Source organism: Coregonus lavaretus (assembly GCF_964263955.1).
Source record: "Coregonus lavaretus genome assembly, chromosome: 9".
NCBI classification, from domain to species: domain Eukaryota; kingdom Metazoa; phylum Chordata; class Actinopteri; order Salmoniformes; family Salmonidae; genus Coregonus; species Coregonus lavaretus.
Window position 1 is genome coordinate 19101113 of NC_139996.1, and position 21596 is coordinate 19122708.

The window sequence follows — 21596 nt, forward strand, 5'->3', positions numbered from 1 at the left end:
ACCATACAGAAATATTTTGTTGAAATGGGTGTGGAAGAACTTGACTGGCCTGCGCAGAGCCCTGACCTCAACCCCATCGAACACCTTTGGGATGAATTGGAACGCCAACTGCGAGCGAGGCATAATCCCTACCACTTTAAGGAATACTTGGAATAGTATAAAGTAATCCTTCTTCCCCCACCACCCATTTAAAAAAAAGTTGGTTGTCCCACAGGCTATCATAAGTTGAATGCACCAATTTGTAAGTCGCTCTGGATAAGAGCGTCTGCTAAATGATGTAAATGTAAAAATAATCGCCCAACATCAGTGCAGGACCTTACTAATGCTCTTGGAAGCAAGTCCCTGCAGCAATGTTCCAACATCTAGTGGAAAGCCTTCCCATAAGAGTGGAGGCTGTTATAGCAGCAAAGGGGGGACCAACTCCATATTAATGCCCATGCTTTTGGAATGAGATGTTCAACGAGCAGGTGTCCACATACTTTTGGTCATGTAGTGTATTTCAAAGCACTCAGACCCTTTTATTCATAGGCTACTTGGATATAAATGGCCAGGATAAAAAGACAACTATGCAATGCTGCTAAACCAACATTGATTAAGGGGAGGGTAGGCTATGCTTGGTTTTTAATCAAATTAAACTAAATGGGGAGAAACCAGTCGGTTTTTTCATGTTTCTAAATATGAGATTCACCGGCACAAAAGGCACATCTCTCCTTCCATGGGCACTGCGAGTCATGGCTGGATAGGCTGTGCTTCCGCTCTCAAAAGCCATGCCATTATCAACTGCGTTACCGTTAAGACCTTTTTATATAACTCCACATTAGCGCTGCATGACATTTTCACTTTTGCCCTTGTTTTTAAGGACACATCTTGAATATTGTCACCCCTCCCACCTCAGCGGAAGTGAGCTGATGTTGGATAGGTAAATTGCCGAACCTGACGTTAAGGCTGGAAAAATGCCAGTGTGGCAGTTTTTAGATGACAACATTTCAAACTAACGTGCGCTTGACACTTGCACCTCCTTAGCAGCAGCCGAAAATAGAGCCCTAGGTCTCAAGGACTGTGTGTGTGTATCTATAGCTGAATGATAAAGCATGTGCAGTGTGTGCAAGCATCCATTATGGTTCTGAGCCATTGTTATGGAGGCAAAATGGCTCCATGAGACTTGATATGATGTAGGCTACTCTGACAGGCCAAGCGGCAGATTTCTCTTCGTCTAACATATTCACCACACAACTTTGTCAACAAAACCACAGTTTTAGAGGATATGAATGTTTTAAATTGTTGCCTAAACAATGTTTTAGTTCTGTAAATAAATGCACGACACTTACTGAAACTAGCCTGAGGGGAGAGAGCACAAGATAGCCAGGCCTAGAAGTGTTGCTGTTTGACCTAGATAGGCCTATTGTATAACTGGCACACCTCAGCCTGCCCATAACACACAGACAAGGAACATCTTTATGAAATGAAATAGTCGAACACAGGGAATTGTTTCTAATATATAGATGACGAAAAACATAGTTTTTAATACATTTCAAATACAGGCCATGCTAACATTATTTTCTCTAATCCTTAAAAACTGTATTTTGTTTTGGTGATTTGAAGAATGTGTGTGTGTGTATATTCATATATATTAGGGGCCTAAACATTTTGAAAAGTTATTTTATCTTTGCCTCATATTTATGTTTAGGCCTAAAATAATATATTTAGCCAAATACATGTTTTAAAAAAGTATTATCAACAAATAGCCTATAGGGCAATTTAGGCCACTAGTGCACTATGGTTGCACAACCACTAGGCTATATGTTTACCGCAGTCATCAGGCATACAATAACGATTGAAAAAGTTGTGTTTCCTCCAATATAAATGTTACACTCGTTATTGGACTGTTTGTTAACGGTAACTGAAACAAAGTAGGCCATCTTCAGTTAACACTTCAATAATGGCAGTGATATAATCACACCATTTTGGGCAAGTCACGAACACAAAATGCAACCCAAAACTGTTGGATTTTCTACATTTGTAGCAATCAAAGACAAAAAGTAGCCATACCATTTAGGCTACGGCCTAAATATGAGGCTATAGTTTTTGGGATAGCCTTTCGATGTACAGATAAATAGCATAGGCCTATATGTAGGCCCATCAAATGAAAAGTATAACTTTAGGCGTATGAATCACATGCATATATTCCTAAATGATGCAGCGTATCTTTAGAAAAAATACCCCCAAATCATAATAGCCTACATCATTTTTTATCGCTTATTCAGAATTGTAGCAGATTTCGGATCTAACGTTGACAAGAGGCCTATAGGCTACTATGGAATAACATAGCATAACATAGCCCGACCACGGTAGGCTATAGCGCACTATGCTAAGCTATTCAAGGAAACATGCATTATTAGACGTGTGTTCTTGCTACAGTTGCCGACAGTATTCCTAAACCTCGACGGCGATACACAGTAGCTAACTAGCCGACTAATTTGGCTACATTGTCAACAGGAATACCGTAGTGTAAGCTTGCTCGACTGATCTACTGACCTAGTTTTGGATAGGGCGCAGAGGAGCTTTGGCCAATCATTGAGACATTTGCATAGTTCCCCATTACCCTCTGCCGCCACTTTAGAACGGGCAATCACTTGCGAGTCGACACAGGCCGAAAGAATAACACCAGTAGAAGCAACCAGGTATAGTGGGTGTCCTGTAGGGTAGTAATTTACCTGTCGGTTCCCCTGTCGCTCTGTCACCGCCGCCAGCCGCTGCATTCCTTGCCGACATGGCTGGAGCCGGTACGCCGGGGCCCAGGACTCCAATGCATGTGGATAAGGCGGTAGTATTGGCTAGTATGTTGTGTTGGAGACGTAGCTTAGGAGGGAGGAAGGGGGGGGCAGAGTGTGTTGTATAATTGACTGATTTATTCTTCCAAGAGTGGAGGGATCGCGGACACAAAAACGTGAGAGGAAAGTACACGGTGTAATCGGGGCACAACGTAGACTACAAATCCGTGAAAATGCGGAAGAGGAGACGCACAGCCTCCACCCACCGTCCGGCCAAAGATGGTTTAGTATGGTAGGCATCACTGCACTCAAATGACCCATTAAAAAAAAGGACGGCTCTTCACGCATTATCTTACCAAGCCTGGGTGAGAGAGAGAAATAGTATTGGCATCTTTTTATATGCGATAACTCTGCCATGGTTCGTTGGACCAAGCCTATGAGGCAAATTAATGGCGTTTTTGTAATAAAAAAATTATAAACACCAAAACTAAGGACTGTGGTAAACACAGACTTCGGAGATCTTATACGTTTTGTTCTATGACATAATCTTTAAACAGCTAACGTAACTTTTTGTGAATTTTGAATAATGTATGTAATAATAAAAAACACATAAAATATTCATAATTCAAAAAGGTAATGTTAACTGACGGTATTATGTCATAGAACATAACGTATAAACTCTCCTAAGCCTGTGTAAACATGTTATTCTTTCCGCATTCATTTTTCCCAAAGGGATGGCTGAACGAACCTAGCGACATTAAGGTCAAGTGATCATACAGGCTACATTTCCAAATAAAAGACCCTCTGAATTTTTTTAAACTTGACTTAAAGGATATATTTCTGATTTAAAATCACAAAGTTTAAAGTGACTTAAACATACATTTATTGAAGAAAAACCCCCAATATATTATTGAAATCAATAAACAAAGATTGCCCTATACTTCTTCATAGGTTCCTGCCTTCTGAGGAGTTTTTCTTAGCCAGTGTGTTTCTGCATTGCTTGCTCTTTTGTGTTTTTGGCTGAGTATCTGTAAAGCACTTTGAAGAGCTTTATAAAATAAATGTGATTGGTTGATTAGTCTACACATGTTTGCTTCTGTACCATTTAAACTAAAGAAGGCATAGCACTCTACAGCTATTTGCTACTGTACTGTTCGTTCTACAGTGAGGGAAAAAAGTATTTGATCCCCTGCTGATTTTGTACGTTTGCCCACTGACAAAGAAATGATCAGTCTATAATTTTAATGGTAGGTTTATTTGAACAGTGAGAGACAGAATAACAACAACAAAAATCCAGAAAAAAAAGTGTATTTTATACAGGTAACGAGCTGAGATTAGGAGCACACTCTTAAAGGGAGTGCTCCTAATCTCAGCTTGTTACCTGTATAAAAGACACCTGTCCACAGAAGCAATCAATCAATCAGATTCCAAACTCTCCACCATGGCCAAGACCAAAGAGCTCTCCAAGGATGTCAGGGACAAGATTGTAGACCTACACAAGGCTGGAATGGGCTACAAGACCATCACCAAGCAGCTTGGTGAGAAGGTGACAACAGTTGGTGCGATTATTCGCAAATGGAAGAAACACAAAAGAACTGTCAATCTCCCACGGCCTGGGGCTCCATGCAAGATCTCACCTCGTGGAGTTGCAATGATCATGAGAACGGTGAGGAATCAGCCCAGAACTACACGGGAGGAAATTGTCAATGATCTCAAGGCAGCTGGGACCATAGTCACCAAGAAAACAATTGGTAACACACTACGCCATGAAGGACTGAAATCCTGCAGCGCCCGCAAGGTCCCCCTGCTCAAGAAAGCACATATACAGGGCCGTCTGAAGTTTGCCAATGAACATCTGAATGATTCAGAGGAGAACTGGGTGAAAGTGTTGTGGTCAGATGAGACCAAAATCGAGCTCTTTGGCATCAACTCAACTCACCGTGTTTGGAGGAGGAGGAATGCTGCCTATGACCCCAAGAACACCATCCCCACCGTCAAACATGGAGGTGGAAACATTATGCTTTGGGGGTGTTTTTCTGCTAAGGGGACAGGACAACTTCACAGCATCAAAGAGACGATGGACGGGGCCATGTACCATCAAATCTTGGGTGAGAACCTCCTTCCCTCAGCCAGGGCATTGAAAATGGGTCGTGGATGGCTATTCCAGCATGACAATGACCCAAAACACACGGCCAAGGCAACAAAGGAGTGGCTCAAGAAGAAGCACATTAAGGTCCTGGAGTGGCCTAGCCAGTCTCCAGACCTTAATCCCATAGTAAATCTGTGGAGGGAGCTGAAGGTTTGAGTTGCCAAACGTCAGCCTCGAAACTTTAATGACTTGGAGAATATCTGCAAAGAGGAGTGGAACAAAATCCCTCCTGAGATGTGTGCAAACCTGGTGGCCAACTACAAGAAACATCTGACCTCTGTGATTGCCAACAAGGGTTTTGTCACCAAGTACTAAGTCATGTTTTGCAGAGGGGTCAAATACTTATTTCCCTCATTAAAATGCAAATCAATTTATAACATTTTTGACATGCGTTTTTCTGGATTTTTTTGTTGTTATTCTGTCTCTCACTGTTCAAATAAACCTACCATTAAAATTATAGACTGATCATTTCTTTGTCAGTGGCCAAATGTACAAAATCAGCAGGGGATCAAATATTTTTTTCCCCTCACTGTATGTGCATTCGGAAAAGTATTCAGACCCCTTGAATTTTTCCACATTTTGTTACGTCACAGCCTTATTCTAAAATGGATTAAATAGTTTTTTCCCCTCATCAATCTACACACAATACCCCATAATGACGAAGCAAAAACAGTTTATTATTTTTTTGTTGCAAATGTATAAAAAAACAACAACGAAATATCACATTTGCATAAGTATTCAGACCCTTTACTCAGTACTTTGTTGAAGCACCTTTGGCAGTGATTACAGCCTTGAGTCTTCTTGGGTATGACACTACAAGCTTGGCACACCTGTATTTGGGGAGTTTCTCCCATTCCTCTCTGCAGATCCTCTCAAGCTCTGTCAGGTTGGATGGGGAGCGTCGCTGCACAGCTATTTTCAGGTGTCTCCAGAGATGTTTGATCGGGTTCAAGTCCGGGCTCTGGCTGGGCCACTCAAGGACATTCATAGACTTGTCCCGAAGCCACTCCTGCGTTACTTGGCTGTGTGCTTAGGGTTGTTGTCCTGTTGGAAGGTGAATCTTCGCCCCAGTCTGAGGTCCTGAGCGCTCTGGAGCAGGTTTTCATCAAGGATCTCTCAGTACTTTGTTTCGTTAATCTTTCCCTCGATCCTGACTAGTCTCCCAGTCCCTGCCACTGAAAAACATCCCCACAGCATATGACGCTGCCACCAACATGCTTCACCGTAGGGATGGTGCCAGGTTTCCTCCAGATGTGACCCTTGGCATTCAGGCCAAAGAGTTCAATCTTGGTTTCATCAGACCAGAGAATCTTGTTTTTCCTGGTCTGAGAGTCTTTAGGTGCCTTTTGGCAAACTCCAAGTGGGCTGTCATGTGCCTTTTACTGAGGAATGGCTTCCGTCTGGCCACTCTACCATAAAGGCCTGATTGATGGAGTGCTGCAGAACCATCGGGTTCTTGGTCACCTCCCTGACCAAGGTCCTTCTCCCCAGATTGCTTAGTTTGGCAGAGCGGCCAGCTCTAGGAAGAGTCTTGGTGGTTCCAAACTTCTACCATTTAAGGATGATGGAGGCCATTGTGTTCTCGGGGACCTTCAATGCTGCAGACATTTTTTGGTACCCTTCCCAAGATCTATGCCTCGACACAATCCTGTCTCGGAGCTCTACGGACAATTCCTTCGACCTCATGGCTTGGTTTTTGCTCTGACATGCACTGTCAACTGTGGGACCTTATTAAAGACAGGTGTGTGCCTTTCCAAATCATGTCCAATCAATTGAATTTACCACCGGTGGACTCCAATCAAGTTGTAGAAACATCTCAAGGATGATCAATGGAAACAGGATGCACCTGAGCTCAATTTAGAGTCTCATAGCAAAGGCTCTGAATACTTATGTAAATAAGGTGTTTATTTTTTCATTTGTTTTGTAATACATTTTCAAAAAAATGTTAAAATCTGTTTTTGCTTTTGTCATTATGGGGTGTTGGGTGTAGATTGATGAGGAAAAATTAGATTTTATCAATTTTAGAATAAGGCTGTAACGTAACAAAATGTGGAAAAAGTCAAGGGGTCTGAATACTTTCCGAATGCACTGTAAGTTGTCTCCAATAAAGGGTGTGATTTGGAATCCTCAGAGACTGTTCTAATAGGATCTGTGTCATATCATGAAGATTTGCATCATTATGGTCTATTTTCAGCGAAAAGCTACGGCCACCGCTGACAAAAATAGCAATTTTCAATGGAGACCTCTTTTACAGCACTATACAGCTATTTTCTACTGTTCTGTTAATTCTATTAACCAGAGTGGGATCTTATGGCCCATTTTTAACAGAGAAATTGGCATAGTAGGCATTGTAACCAATCACAGCCCTCCTTTTACTTGCACATCCTGCAAATCACCAGCAGAGGTTGAACACTTTGAATCCATTTCCACATTCACTCTGTTGTTAATACATACAATTTGGATTATAACTCTAAAAGTAGCAGATTTCGCACTCTGGAACTTTGATTTTTGCATTGGCAAAAATGATGGAGCATTTTAATTTTATGCATATTCTTTCCCTCTGATCATACACTATTGGACAGCATCCTGAATACTTTTACAGTAAGTACAGAGCTCATCATTGAGTGGGGAAGGTGTTTACATTTCCGTATTTCTCTATATTTTGCGGTACATGAACCCTTTTCCATTTCTGGATTTGAACATTGAAAATAATAGTTCCACGACAGATACTATGATATTGTTCCAATACTGTATTGTTCTGTCTCTGTATGGCTGGGTACATAGTTGGTATATTGATTCAGTAATACAGAAGTCCGTTTGGTCCCAGAGGCAGATCTCAATGCTATGATAACCAAGTTACCCTGAATAAATCAATTATTGAATAAATGAATAGAATAAATGAATTATTTTCTGAATAAAACAAGAATGAAAAAAGAACAAGATGTGCTTGTCATTATTTTATTTTAACTTTACATTATACATTGTATTATAATAGGTCACTGGTGAATACAGACACTATTTTCTTATTTCTACCCACATTTCTACCCAACACTTTTGAACCATGTAATAATTAATCAGATACATGTGCTGTCTGTCCAATTGATGTAAACTTTCCACACAAATATTTATTTGAAAAAGTTAAAGACCTGCACAGTGTAGGTCTGTTGTTTTAACAATGTAATAACGATTTATAATGTTATATGTGTCCATAACCGTCAATAACAGTCTATAGCAGTGTAACATAACTGTTTATAACAATGTACAGCACAACTACTATTCTCCCGAGTGGCGCAGTGGTCACTAGAGATCCTGGTTCGAATCCAGGCTCTGATGTGACCAGGAGACCCATGGGGTGGCGCACAATTCGTCCAGGGTAGGGAAGGGAATGGCCGGCAGGGATGTAGCTGAGTTGGTAGAGCATGGCGTTTGCAACGCCAGGGTTGTGGGTTCGTTTCCCACGGGGGGCCGGTATGAAAAAATAAAAATAAAATAATGTTTGCACTAACTGTAAGTCGCTCTGGATAAGAGCGTCTGCTAAATGACTAAAATGTAAATGTAACTACCAATCCATTGATTCCTTTCGAGAGCATTAACTTTGTTTCTGAATCCACAGACCCCTTACTGGGCGCAGCATGGGTGACAGCGCCATCTAGTGCAATGGAAATGGAAACTATTATTCCAGAAGACTATTGAACTTTCAAAAATTAATTAAATTTCAGCTCATTAATATTTAACATTGTTTTTTAATACACATTTCGATGTCACCTTATTAACATAACATTAATTACGTTTTTGAACATTTACTGATTGCATATTTTATTTCATTTAGCCCAGTAGATTTAATTTCTTCCGGTAAGGGACCTCCCATGCACATGCACCCAATACATTATGCTCATAACAAGCCCGGCCCTGGACGTTCTGCCACCCTAGGCGAGACAAGAAATTCTGCACACCTCCTAGCCTTGCTAAACTAGAATAGGCTAGTGTACAGCAGGGGTCCCCCATAGGTTTGGCCTCGGGCCAATTTTTCTCTCCGCTAATAGTTGGCAGAACATAATAGTGGCCCAATTCATAGGCAAATTAAACAAAAATGTTAACACATCTGGTAGGCTATATAATCAGTTCAATGTCAATAACATATTCTAATATTTTCAATCTGATTACACCAATATCACCAATGTCTCTATTAAATTCCTTTTGTATATTTCTGTGTGTTGATTGGGGAAAAACAGCTTGCAATCCAGAGAAAATTTCGCTCTGAAAAAGTCTCAAAAGAAAGCTGGATAATGAAAATATAAGTTTCAGGGAAGAATGGACAGCATAATAGACATTCTTACCATATTTTTCCAATGTCAAACCAGAGTGTCTTGTTTGCAACGAAACGGTTGTCAAAATGCCACCCTTGTCTAACCGCTGCTCTAGGCGGCTGCCTAATCCTGCCTAATGGGCGTGCCGACCATGGGGCCTAATCATAGTTTTATATTTAGAATCCACTCTCTCATCAGCCCAGCCAGGCAATTTATAAACTTGATCTCCAAGATTAAAAGCATCTAGACATTATCTCACATTTCTTTTAGATTAACATTTAGTTTTCAACAGCAGAGATTTGTATAAGCCTTGCTGTCTGGTCGACATTTACAACATTGTTTCAATATTCAATTTCGATCTCCAGCTGTCCCATAGCAATGAACGTGTCGGGAGTCGGGGTGAGACAGACAGGTAGGCAGCCTTTCTCAGCTAGTCGAAATCATGATTCAGCATAATTTTTATGGATATATACAAAGAACTATCAATAGAAAACAGGTAAAACGAAATGAAGTGCAGCTAGTTTGAACTTTCCAGCTTCAGTTTGAAGTGATTGTGTTAGCTGTGTTGTTGGCTAGCTCTTGAACAACAGTGTCCTGACGAGAGATAAAATAATCTATGCCAGATGAAATCGCGCATCATTAGCTCATTGTTATGGATGTATCCAAATAAATGTCACTAAACAAATATAAAAGCAGCTACTTCTTTGTTATTCTGGCTGCACTGTTTGACATGACTGTAAGTTAGCCATAGTTGGCTAGCTAGCAAGCAAGGGATAAGAACGTTGGCAGCCAGTATGGCAATGGAACAGTTAGAACGAACGACTGGGTCGCGTCCATAGATACAGAACAAAAAGACTGAACGACTGGGAACCGAACAAATGACCAGCTGGCTTGGGTAGCAACCCTATATTTGTGTCGGGTCTTTATCTTGTGGAAGGATGAAATAGTATGAATAAATTCAATAAAATAACATTTTTAAGGAAAATATGTCATTCATTATTTTAATATGTTGTTAACCCGTTGTATAAAAGTGATAATACCTTCGAAGCTGGTGTTTGGAGGATATGTTGGCACAGTTTTCCGGCCCTCGACTTGGGCTCGGGCCTAACAACACCCATTCCAATATATCCTCCAAACACTGGCTTCTCTGTAGCTCAATTGGTAGAGCATGGCGCTTGTAACGCCAGGGTAGTGGGTTCGATCCCCGGGACCACCCATTCGTAAAAATGTATGCACACATGACTGTAAGTCGCTTTGGATAAAAGCGTCTGCTAAATGGCAGATTATATTATTATCACTTAAATAACCACTAGAACTCAACAGTAAGCCTCAATACCTACTAAAATAGCATGGAAAAGAGAGGGTAGGATCAGAGAAAAATAACGCTTCTTGAAACAGGAAAAATATACTACAATTTGCGATCTTGTGTTCAAGTAACGGAGGACTTTTATTTTGAAGCTTTTTGATCGATTTAGACCCATTAATGTTGCTTAATGCCGCTGATTTCATGGAGCTGTTAGAGTCCATGTAGCCTACAGCGGTCGTCACTACCACAGCCACAAAGTCATAAACCCCTCCTATTTCTCAAATGTATCTTCTTAAAATCTGATTTTAAACCTAACCCTAACCATACTGCTAACCTTATGCCTAACCTTAAATTAAGACCAAAAAGCAGATTTTTGTTTTCATAAATTATTACAATATAGCCCATTTTAACTTTGTGGCTGTGGTAACTAGTGACAACCGCCTACAGCAGGTGATCTATTCTATTGTATACGGTTATGTACTCAACAGCAGGGGAGGTACCAGAAGGGGGGCCGGGGTGGCACCAGCCCCTCCTGATATATGATTGGGTACCCTTGTGTGCCAATTTTAAATGCTATTTCTGATACAATTTGCAGATTTTCCATGGCCACCCATGACTGGTTCTTGGTCCCCCCATTAGAATATTCCTAGAAATGATCCTGTTCAACAGTGAGGCATTGGTCTAGCTATGGCTGTCCATGATCCACCATCAACAGCTCCAACGCCCTCCACATTCATCCAGCACATGTTTTGATGGATTTCAACTTGAGGTATCTTGAATGGAGGGCTGAGGCTTTAACATGGAAATAGGCAGACATACTATCCAAATTCAATAGTCACACACTCACACACACACACACACACACACACACACACACACACACACACACACACACACACACAGTCTCTAATTTCCTTCCTCCTTCAGCTTCTCTTTTCTCTCTGGAATTATTAACAAAGAGGTGAAGCAATATTGGTTAGAAAACCACTTTAAATCATGCACCTTTTATTAACGGTTTATAAAGGGTTTATAAAGCCTTTATAGACTTAGCAATAGGTTCATTATAGATATGGTCTGGGCCTGTACCTCCTTCTAACCACTAGATGGTAGGCACGGCTTTTCCTGAAAATGTAAAGAAGAACCCCAATGGATTTCAATGTACACTCCGGGCCCCATTGTCTCTGACAGGTGGAATCATTTTAACATGACGCATCTCAAATGAACATCAATGCAAACATGAAGAGTCATTGCTTTATCTGATGTGAGACAACGCTCCAGGCCCTAGTTTTATGGCCCTATCAATGACCCAACACATGAAACTACAACCACATATCATCATGTCATCCCAGATAGCATCTCCATCAACATACTGATTTAAATTAGTATCAACTCCACCTCAAGGAAAACAAAAGCCAGAATTCCCTAATTTCCTCTTAGACTAAATGTTCTTGCCACCGAACTGGAGGGTCTGGATAGTGGGTCCTGGCAGAAAAAGTTGGTGCAGGGCATTTTCACAACACACACAGACACACACACACACACACACACACACACACACACACACACACACAGTGTGAGTATCAACATATACATTCATAGTATATGAATGCCAGGTGCCAGGACGAGAACCTCTCCCTCAATGTGAGCAAGACAAAGGATCTGATCGTGGACTACAGGAAAAGGAGGGCCGAACACGCCCCCATTAACATCGACAGGGCTGTAGTGGAGCGGGTCGAGAGTTTCAAGTTCCTTGGTGTCCACATCACCAACAAACTATCATGGTCTAAACACACCAAGACAGTCCTGAAGAGGGCACGACAACACCTTTTCCCCCTCAGGAGACAGAAAAGATTTGGCATGGGTCTCCAGATCCTCAAAAAGTTATACAACTGCACCATCGAGAGCATCCTGACCGGTTGCCTCACTGCCTGGTATGACAACTGCTCGGCATCTGACCGTAAGGCGCTACAGAGGGTAGTACGTATGGCCCAGTACATCACTTGGGCCAAGCTTCCTTCCATCCAGGACCTATATATTAGGTGGTGTCAGAGGAAAGCCCAAAAATGTGTCAAAGACTCCAGTCACCGAAGTCATAGACTGTTCTCTCTGCGCCAAGTCTACGACCAAAAGGCTCCTTAACAGCTTTCCCCCCCAAGCCATAAGACTGCTGAACAATTAATCAAATGGCCACCCAGACTATTTACATTGACACCCCCCCCCCACCCGCTGTCTATTATCTATGCATAGTCACTTTACCCCTACCTACATGTACAAATTACCTTGACTAACCTGTACCCCCACACATTGACTCGGTACCGGTACCCCCTGTATATAGCCTCGTTATTGTTAATTTATTGTGTTACTTTTTATAATTTTTTACTTTAGTTTATTTGGTAAATATTTTCTTAAGTCTTTCTTGAACTGCATTGTTGGTTAAGGGCTTGTAAGTAAGCATTTCACGGTAAGGTCTACACCTGTTGTATTCGGCGCATGTGACAAATAAAGTTTGATTTGATTTGATAGTACATACTCTACAATACATGCATTTACATGCAGACAAATAAAGGAAAACAGGCTTCATCTCATCCCTGCCTGTTACACTGATAACTGGGCACTATGAAGCACCATATTTATTGAGAGAGAGGCCACTAGGGAGCCGGCGCCACAGTTTATTTATGGAGCTCACAGACTAGTGAAGTAGCAGCACTGCCCCAGGCCATCACTCTGGAGCAACACATCAGTAAAACAGAGTCTAGAGCTCAGTGCACCACCCAGCAGTCTACTGATTCATTTGTAAAATCTCAATATCCCCATGCATATTTAATGACCCGGCAAATAAAGAGAGTCACACTGGAAAAAGGTGGGCTAGTGGGGCTTGCCCGTACCAGTTAAATAAGCATGTAGTTAGGGAAACCCCCATAAAGGTGTCATTTGGTGTGGCTGAATAGATCCACATGCCGGTAAGTGTATACCTGCAGAGTAGTATGACACTGGCGATGGCTAGCTACAGTATCTCTGTCTGAATAGCTCACAGCTCTGTTGCTGCTGACAGCTAATCCAAATGATAGTCCAATGGAAAAGCTGCCAAAGAATGGGAGTGGTGTACCGGGAACATGATTATAGTTGAGTCTTACGTTTCACCTGCGCACATCTTTCACCACAGCAGCCACGCTACTCTTGTCTCTCTTTGAATGCGGCTTGTCAATATTTAATCATTCATCCACTGGGTTAGTATCAGATGAACATGGTTGGCTGAGGAGGTGGGGCTGAAGGGCTGTGAGCTAATGAGGGAACGGGGGTGGACTTTAGGAGGGGAGGCAGACAGGTACCCCCGCCCCTCCACGCAATGAGTGGTGGAGCTATCAGAAGGCGAGGAATGCAAAGGGGGCTGTTCAGTCCTACTCCACCTACCCACACACAGCTCACCATGCCAAGATACTGAGGTGATGGACTGTACTCTTTCACCCTCCCTCCCTCCCTCCCTCCCTCCCTCCCTCCCTCCCAGTATCTCTCTCCCACTGAACCTTCTGGAGGTGACGTGACGTGACGTGACCCATGCAATGCTAGGAGTTCTATCTGGTGCCTTGGACCTATCTGGTGCCATCTGCACACCCTTAGCCTGAACACGACCAGCCTCCACCTCCGCCTAGCCATTCCTCATTGTGCTCATCACCCCCTTGTCTCCCAGTCTGATCCCCTGGTATCGCCAGAGAGGAGCAGACAGCATAAGCCCATTTCACATCTGAGGAACGTCTGAGGGACCCGTGGCACCACACAAAGGAGGATCCAGCCCCATGGCGCATAAGAACTCAGGAAGGATGAGCATCCACATCTAGCAGATTTTTTTTGTCTTTTTCAGAGCAAAGTGTGCAAGAAATAGGGGGAGAGACATACGCCTGTGAAATAAAGAGAGGGAACAGGACAGGGAGAAGCGGGGGAGAATGCCTTTTGGGGGGTTTTCAGGGCTGAAGGAGCGGGTTCTGAAACCAGGGAAGGAGGAGGTGAAGAATACAGTAGGAGACGGTCTGGGGAACCTGCAGAGGTGAGTCTGGGACTGTCTGGAAGTGATGGGGGAACTGGGATTGTATAGGTGTGAATCCCTACTCTCTGACTGAGAGATGTGTGTGACTCAATGGGGGTGAAAGCGCGGCACAGTGCAGGTTTGATATCTACTTATAGCAATAGATCTGATAATTTCACATAAGTGTGTTGTAAGATACTATTTCGGTGTACTTGTAGGTATTGTATCTTAGTTATCTTATTGTATTTAAGGATCTTTATATAGCTTGGTCAAAGTTCTAATCCAAATTATAGTCCTATAGGCTAGAATAAAAAAATCAGTATATTCACTGGTAAACATTGTAGTGCTATAATCCCAAACATAGATCATTTGATCAAAATTCTATAATCTATTAACAAAGCCAGTGGTGGGGACCAGGAGGATTGAAGAGCCTTAGAGGCAGAACATGAAGCTCACCATGTACTGTACCCAGAGATCCCAGAGATAACTAAATATTTGATTATTTTGCTTGCCAGGCAATCCCAGTGACGTAGTCCCAGGTTTTATTTTAAGACATTATGATACATATTTCACAAGGGGAGGACGATGAATATGGAACTTCCACATAAGAGGTAGATTGTTGTCTTAAAATAGATAAACCGAGTAAGTGGGCAATTTCCTGTGAAAGGGAATTTTGCATGTTGAGAGCCAGAATGCTCACTGTGCAGTCTGAAATAGAACAAGAGAAAGCCAAACAGTGTGAACAGTTGATTGATTATTTCAGAATCTCCAATACGAAATTGTATAAAGAAGGTGAACTGGACATATTTATCCAACAAGCTATTTTCATGTATCTAAGGATTGTAATATCAGTACACTGAAAATGTGTTTTCATTCCAATTGTGTCCATCTGTGGTCAGCTTACTTTCTATTTTATGTCATACATTTACATCAGTTTAATTTGAAACACTGTACAAACACCGGGAAAAGGCTAAATGAAATGTTTCATTAAAGTCTACAAGGATCCATGCCGTGGGAAAATGCTATTCCACCAAACTGCTAAAATCAATACTAGCAGGTGAAACTAAAGAAATGTGAATCCAGAGAGACCAAGAGAGGAAAATAGGAATTAAGCATGAGCAGAATGAATCATTAGGCTTAATCTCATTTTCAGATGAAACCTGTTTGTTTTTTCAAGAGGGTATTCCAGATTGCTCTGGGACAGACTACATTATTTATCGAGTTATATATTATGGATCCAGTTAATCACTCTTTCAATTTTGTCTTATGAATCAATTATAGCCTGACTATAAAGTGAGTATCATAAAAACAGAAATAATTTCCATTCAATAATTAACTTAACACTTCATTTGACACAGTCCAGAAATGACCAGGCATTTTCTACCAAACTGCGCTAAATCCCAAAAAAATAATCTTTCCTATGAGACGTTAGTCTGAAAAAAAAAAAATCACACGGAATGACATGCTTCTCTCAATAGGGTCTCTCTAGAATGTTGCTGGCCAGTCCGTCTGTTAACTGACACTGTTTTAGTCCGTTCGTAATACCTTCTTTAAATATAAGCTTTCCTTGGTACAAAAAAGGTTGCGAGATAATGACATTGAACAATAAAACACAAATACATCTTCTGTTCTGTATGACAACTCAGTCATAGACACAGTTGTGTAAAGTAACTAAGTAAAAGTACTACACTCTAAAAAGAAAAAGGTTCCTAGAGTATCCTTTAGGGGTTCTTCAAATTGAAACTGTGGGGGAACCCCTATAACCTATTCGAAGAACCCTTTAAAAGGGTTCTTAAAATAATCCCTTTTGATGAATCCTTGAAGAACCCATTGAATAACATTTTTGGGGTTAATTTTTGAATTACCCCCCTCCCCTATTATTACACATAACGTTGACGTTAATGTGTTGATGTTCTCCGTATCCATAGCCAGAATGATTTTGCAGTGCATGGTGATCGAACAGGTTTCCTGTTATATTCATTAGAGGTGTAGGGAGGGTGAAGTCTGTGAATCCCAAAAATAGTAATTATACAGATGATTAACAAAACATGCACGACAGTATTCATACCTTGGTTTTTGTGGTGAATGTGAATGAAAAAAACTGTTTTGATAATGGTTTTCATACACATACCTTGTCCATAATGTAGAGGCCTATGGGATTTTAATTGAAGAGAAAAGGGAGAATGGTAAGTGTGATCTGTGTAACATACCATTAGTAACTGACATACCTTTGTATGCCTCCTCATCTGTATACCTGCAGACACAGACACAAAAGTGAGCAGTTCAGTCATCTGCACCCAATACAGCTAGCCTTCAACATATTCTTAAAGCCTACATATTCTTACCTCTTTGTTGATTGATATCCATTGAATTGTGTCCATTTACTGTTTTAGAAAGATTTGCACAAATATGAAAAGATAGATGGTATCATCATAAAACAATATCAATTTAGATCGTACAAGGGACAAACCTCACCTTCTGTTATGAACCCTGTGGCTTTAAAAGTCTAGGGTGGATGGAACAGAGACCCGTAACATAATTCATGCAAATTAGAATCATGACATGGAAACAGTGAGAACAAAAAAAATACACCGACAACCATAAATTACCGTCAAACACAAGATGTTTATTTTTAACACACGGTAAAGGTTTGGGAAAAAGGGCTGAGCAGGACCCAAGAAATGAAACAATAGTGTAAAAAAAAAAAACTAAACTGATCTTGCCTGCCTCAAGAACCGCTAAGCTACTGCTAATCATACAAAAATTACAGTGGGTGGTCCGCTCAGGTCTAACTAGTGTTTTTAGACAATTTTCTTCCTACGGGTAATGTATGCCCAAGGGCAACTTGCTTAAATCCCCCTTTTCCCAGAAACACACAACAAAGTTTCCAAACAGAGTAACCAGCAAATGAGCGCGTACACAAAACACAGGACACCACAGTATCCATACTCACATACAGAAAATAGTCTCTTCCAACAAACACAACTGACTGGCTTTTAAAACAATGGGAGGTGTAAGTGAAAAACCAGAAACAGGTGGTGCAATACAGAGGAATGTCCACTGATTGGTCCACCTCGGCAATCAGCAGCCAAACGGATGTCGGACAGGTGGGACACCCCAACGACCACCAATCAGGAACATAAAGGACACCTGTGATTAGGGCAGAAGGAGAGGAAAAACACAAAAACACACACAGGATACCTGTATCCATAACACCTTAAATTGAGGAGATCTTTAAATGTTTCAGTTAAGTGCCTGCACCTGCTGTCCTTTCAAATTCAAATGTTTCAGTTGGGCAGTTAGCTTCCTGCAAGAACCCCCACCAACTAAGGAGGTTCCTCGATGAACCCCACCTTCTATGGGGTTCTTGGAAGAACCTTTTGGGGCAATTTTCAGTGCCAAGAACCCTAAGGTTCTTCGAAGAACTTTGAGGATCTTAGAAGAACCCTTGATGAACCCATACTTTTTAATTAAGTATTTTTTTGTGGAATCTGTACTATTTATATATTTTTTTACAACTTTTACTTCACTACATTCCTAAAGAAAATATGTACTTTTTACTCTCATACATTTTCCCTGATACCCAAAAGTACTTGTTACATTTCGAAAGCTTTGCAGGACAGGAAAAAGGTATAATTCACACACTTATCAAAAGAACACGTAGTCATCCCTACTGCCTCTAAACTGGCAGACTCACTAAACACAAATGCTTCATTTGTAAATGAGGTCTGAGTGTTGGAGTGTGCCTCTGGCTATCCGTAAATGAAAAAAAGAAACAATAAAAAATGGTGCAGTCTGGTTTATGTAATATAATGAATTTGAAGGGATTTATTGCATTTACTTTTAGTTTTGATACTTAAGTATATTTAAAACCGGATACTTTTAGACTTTTACTCAAGTAATATTTTACTGAGTGACTTTCACTTTTACTTGAGTCATTTTCTACTAAGGTTTACTTTTACTCAAGCATGACAATTGGGAACTTTTTCCACCACTGGATAGACATGACGACGTCATAGACCTCATGCAGACAGGATGATGTCACACTTAACTTTCATCTGACTGGAAAACAATAAATCACTTTGGATTTATCAAGACAGTCAATATTTGATTAAATAAGTAAATATTTTTTCAATCAAATGTTGTTCTTGTGATTTTACAGATCAATTTTAAACAGGAATTCATACTCTTTGTCTTTAAAAGACAATGAGATTGACAAGGAAAGCAGCTTTGTTTTTATACCATCAGTTGACATGATCTGTCAGTTGAATGTCAAAAAGTACAATATAAGGTACAGTTGGTTTCTGTGTTTTTGATGTTGCCACTTGCCACTGTAGCTTTGACCAAAATGATGAAATCAAAAACAAGCTCTTGAGAAAGAGAGATTGTTTTCAATTCTCTGTTGAGGTATAATTATCTCCATGTTTTTTATCCACTCGTTAGAGCAGAGATCAATTTGGTCTACTTTGACGATAGAAAATACTTAATTAAAAAGGCACTAATACTGTTTTATTAGTGTTGAGGCGAGCCAAGCGTCATTTCCTCACTCTGATAATGATCAACCATTCTCACAGCATTTGTCCAGTCTATTTTAGACAGTAGAGCGCACAATCTGTGAGCTGGGAAAGAGGGATGGGGGATGGAGAAAGCAGGGGTCCCTTACAGAAAAAACACATGAATTTCACATGATCTTTACATGTGACAACATGTAAAGCAACATGTGATAACATGAAACTACACATGTGAAAACGTGTTCACATGTGAAGTGTTCCAAAATAAATCATGTAATGTTCTGTAAGAGGTGAGTTGGGAAAGACGGATAGGGGCTGGGGATGGCAGGGGTGAGTTGGGATGAGAGATGGGGGCTGGAGAAGACAGGTGAGTTGGGGTGGAAGAACTGGGGCTGGGGAATACAGGGGTGAGTTGGGGTGGAAGGATGTGGGATCATTGGATGGGGAAGACAGGGGTGAGTTGGGGTGGAGGGATGGGGGCTAACAGGGTTGGGAAAGACAAGGGTGGCAAGCTGTGGGAGACAGGGATGAGTTAGATTCTGCTTGCTAATAGGTAATGGGAGAAAACAGCCTTTTGTTCATTTACGAATGTGGGCCTTTCAAGCAAGTCCTCAAAGGTGTTTTTGCACATGAACGACTTGTGAAATAATAGAGGACTGGATGGTGTACATACTATAGACCTCTAAAGAGTGCAGGGAAGTAGGAATGGAGCCCAGCATCTTTGATCAAGGGACTAGATTTTAAAAAAGATATACAGTGGGGAGAACAAGTATTTGATACACTGTCGATTTTGAAGGTTTTCCTACTTACAAAGCATGTAGAGGTCTGTAATTTTTCTTCTTCTGTAACTCTCAACTGTGAGAGACGGAATCTGAAACAACAATCCAGAAAATCACATTGTATGATTTTTAAGTAATTAATTTGCATTCTATTGCATGACATAAGTATTTGATCACCTACCAACCAGTAAGAATTCCGGCTCTCACAGACCTGTTAGTTTTTCTTTAAGAAGCCCTCCTGTTCTCCACTTATTGCCTGTATTAACTGCACCTGTTTGAACTCGTTATCTGTATAAAAGACACCTGTCCACACACTCAATCAAACAGACTCCAACCTCTCCACAATGGCCAAGACCAGAGAGCTGTGTAAGGACATCAGGGATAAAATTGTAGACCTGCACAAGGCTGGGATGGGCTACAGGACAATAGGCAAGCAGCTTGGTGAGAAGGCAACAACTGTTGGCGCAATTATTAGAAAATGGAAGAAGTTCAAGATGACGGTCAATCACCCTCGGTCTGGGGCTCCATGCAAGATCTCACCTCGTGGGGCATCAATGATCATGAGGAAGGTGAGGGATCAGCCCAGAACTACACGGAAGGACCTGGTCAATGACCTGAAGAGAGCTGGGACCACAGTCTCAAAGAAAACCATTAGTAACACACTACGCCGTCATGGATTAAAATCCTGCAGCGCACGCAAGGTCCCCCTGCTCAAGCCAGCGCATGTCCAGGCCCATCTGAAGTTTGCCAATGACCATCTGGATGATCCAGAGGAGGAATGGGAGAAGGTCATGTGGTCTGATGAGACAAAAATATAGCTTTTTGGTCTAAACTCCACTCGCCGTGTTTGGAGGAAGAAGAAGGATGAGTACAACCCCAAGAACACGATCCCAACCGTGAAGCATGGAGGTGGAAACATCATTCTTTGGGGATGCTTTTCTGCAAAGGGGACAGGACGACTGCACCGTATTGAGGGGAGGATGGATGGGGCCATGTATTGCGAGATCTTGGCCAACAACCTCCTTCCCTCAGTAAGAGCATTGAAGATGGGTCGTGGCTGGGTCTTCCAGCATGACAACGACCCGAAACACACAGCCAGGGCAACTAAGGAGTGGCTCCGTAAGAAGCATCTCAAGGTCCTGGAGTGGCCTAGCCAGTCTCCAGACCTAAACCCAATAGAAAATCTTTGGAGGGAGCTGAAAGTCCGTATTGCCCAGCGACAGCCCCGAAACCTGAAGGATCTGGAGAAGGTCTGTATGGAGGAGTGGGCCAAAATCCCTGCTGCAGTGTGTCCAAACTTGTTCAAGACCTACAGGAAACGTATGATCTCTGTAATTGCAAACAAAGGTTTCTGTACCAAATATTAAGTTCTGCTTTTCTGATGTATCAAATACTTATGTCATACAATAAAATGCAAATGTATTACTTAAAAATCATACAATGTGATTTTCTGGATTTTAGATTCCGTCTCTCACAGTTGAAGTGTACCTATGATAAAAATTACAGACCTCTACATGCTTTGTAAGTAGGAAAACCTGCAAAATCGGCAGTGTATCAAATACTTGTTCTCCCCACTGTATATACACTGCTCAAAAAAATAAAGGGAACACTTAAACAACACAATGTAACTCCAAGTAAATCACACTTCTGTGAAATCAAACTGTCCACTTAGGAAGCAACACTGATTGACAATAAACTTCACATGCTGTTGTGCAAATGGAATAGACAACAGGTGGAAATTATAGGCAATTA

The 21596-nt window shown here is 41.3% G+C and overlaps 2 protein-coding genes across 3 annotated transcripts in view; one reads left to right on the plus strand and one right to left on the minus strand.

Annotated features, from left to right (window-relative positions):
• The window catches only part of bmal2 (basic helix-loop-helix ARNT like 2), a 47414-nt gene extending 44567 nt beyond the window's left edge, over positions 1-2847 (minus strand). For both annotated transcript variants that reach the window (XM_084169041.1, XM_084169040.1), the window contains exon 1: positions 2715-2847. In XM_084169041.1, the coding sequence (XP_084025167.1) occupies positions 2715-2772 (58 nt within the window). In that variant the 5' untranslated portion in view covers positions 2773-2847. The remainder of the gene's footprint in view (positions 1-2714) is intronic.
• An 11627-nt stretch (positions 2848-14474) lies between these two features.
• LOC311134888 (vesicular glutamate transporter 3-like) overlaps positions 14475-21596 on the plus strand; it is a gene marked incomplete at its 5' end in the record, with an annotated part of 41600 nt that continues 34478 nt past the window's right edge. Inside the window, one exon of the mRNA XM_084168653.1 lies at positions 14475-14575. Within this exon, the coding sequence (XP_084024779.1) occupies positions 14475-14575 (101 nt within the window). The remainder of the gene's footprint in view (positions 14576-21596) is intronic.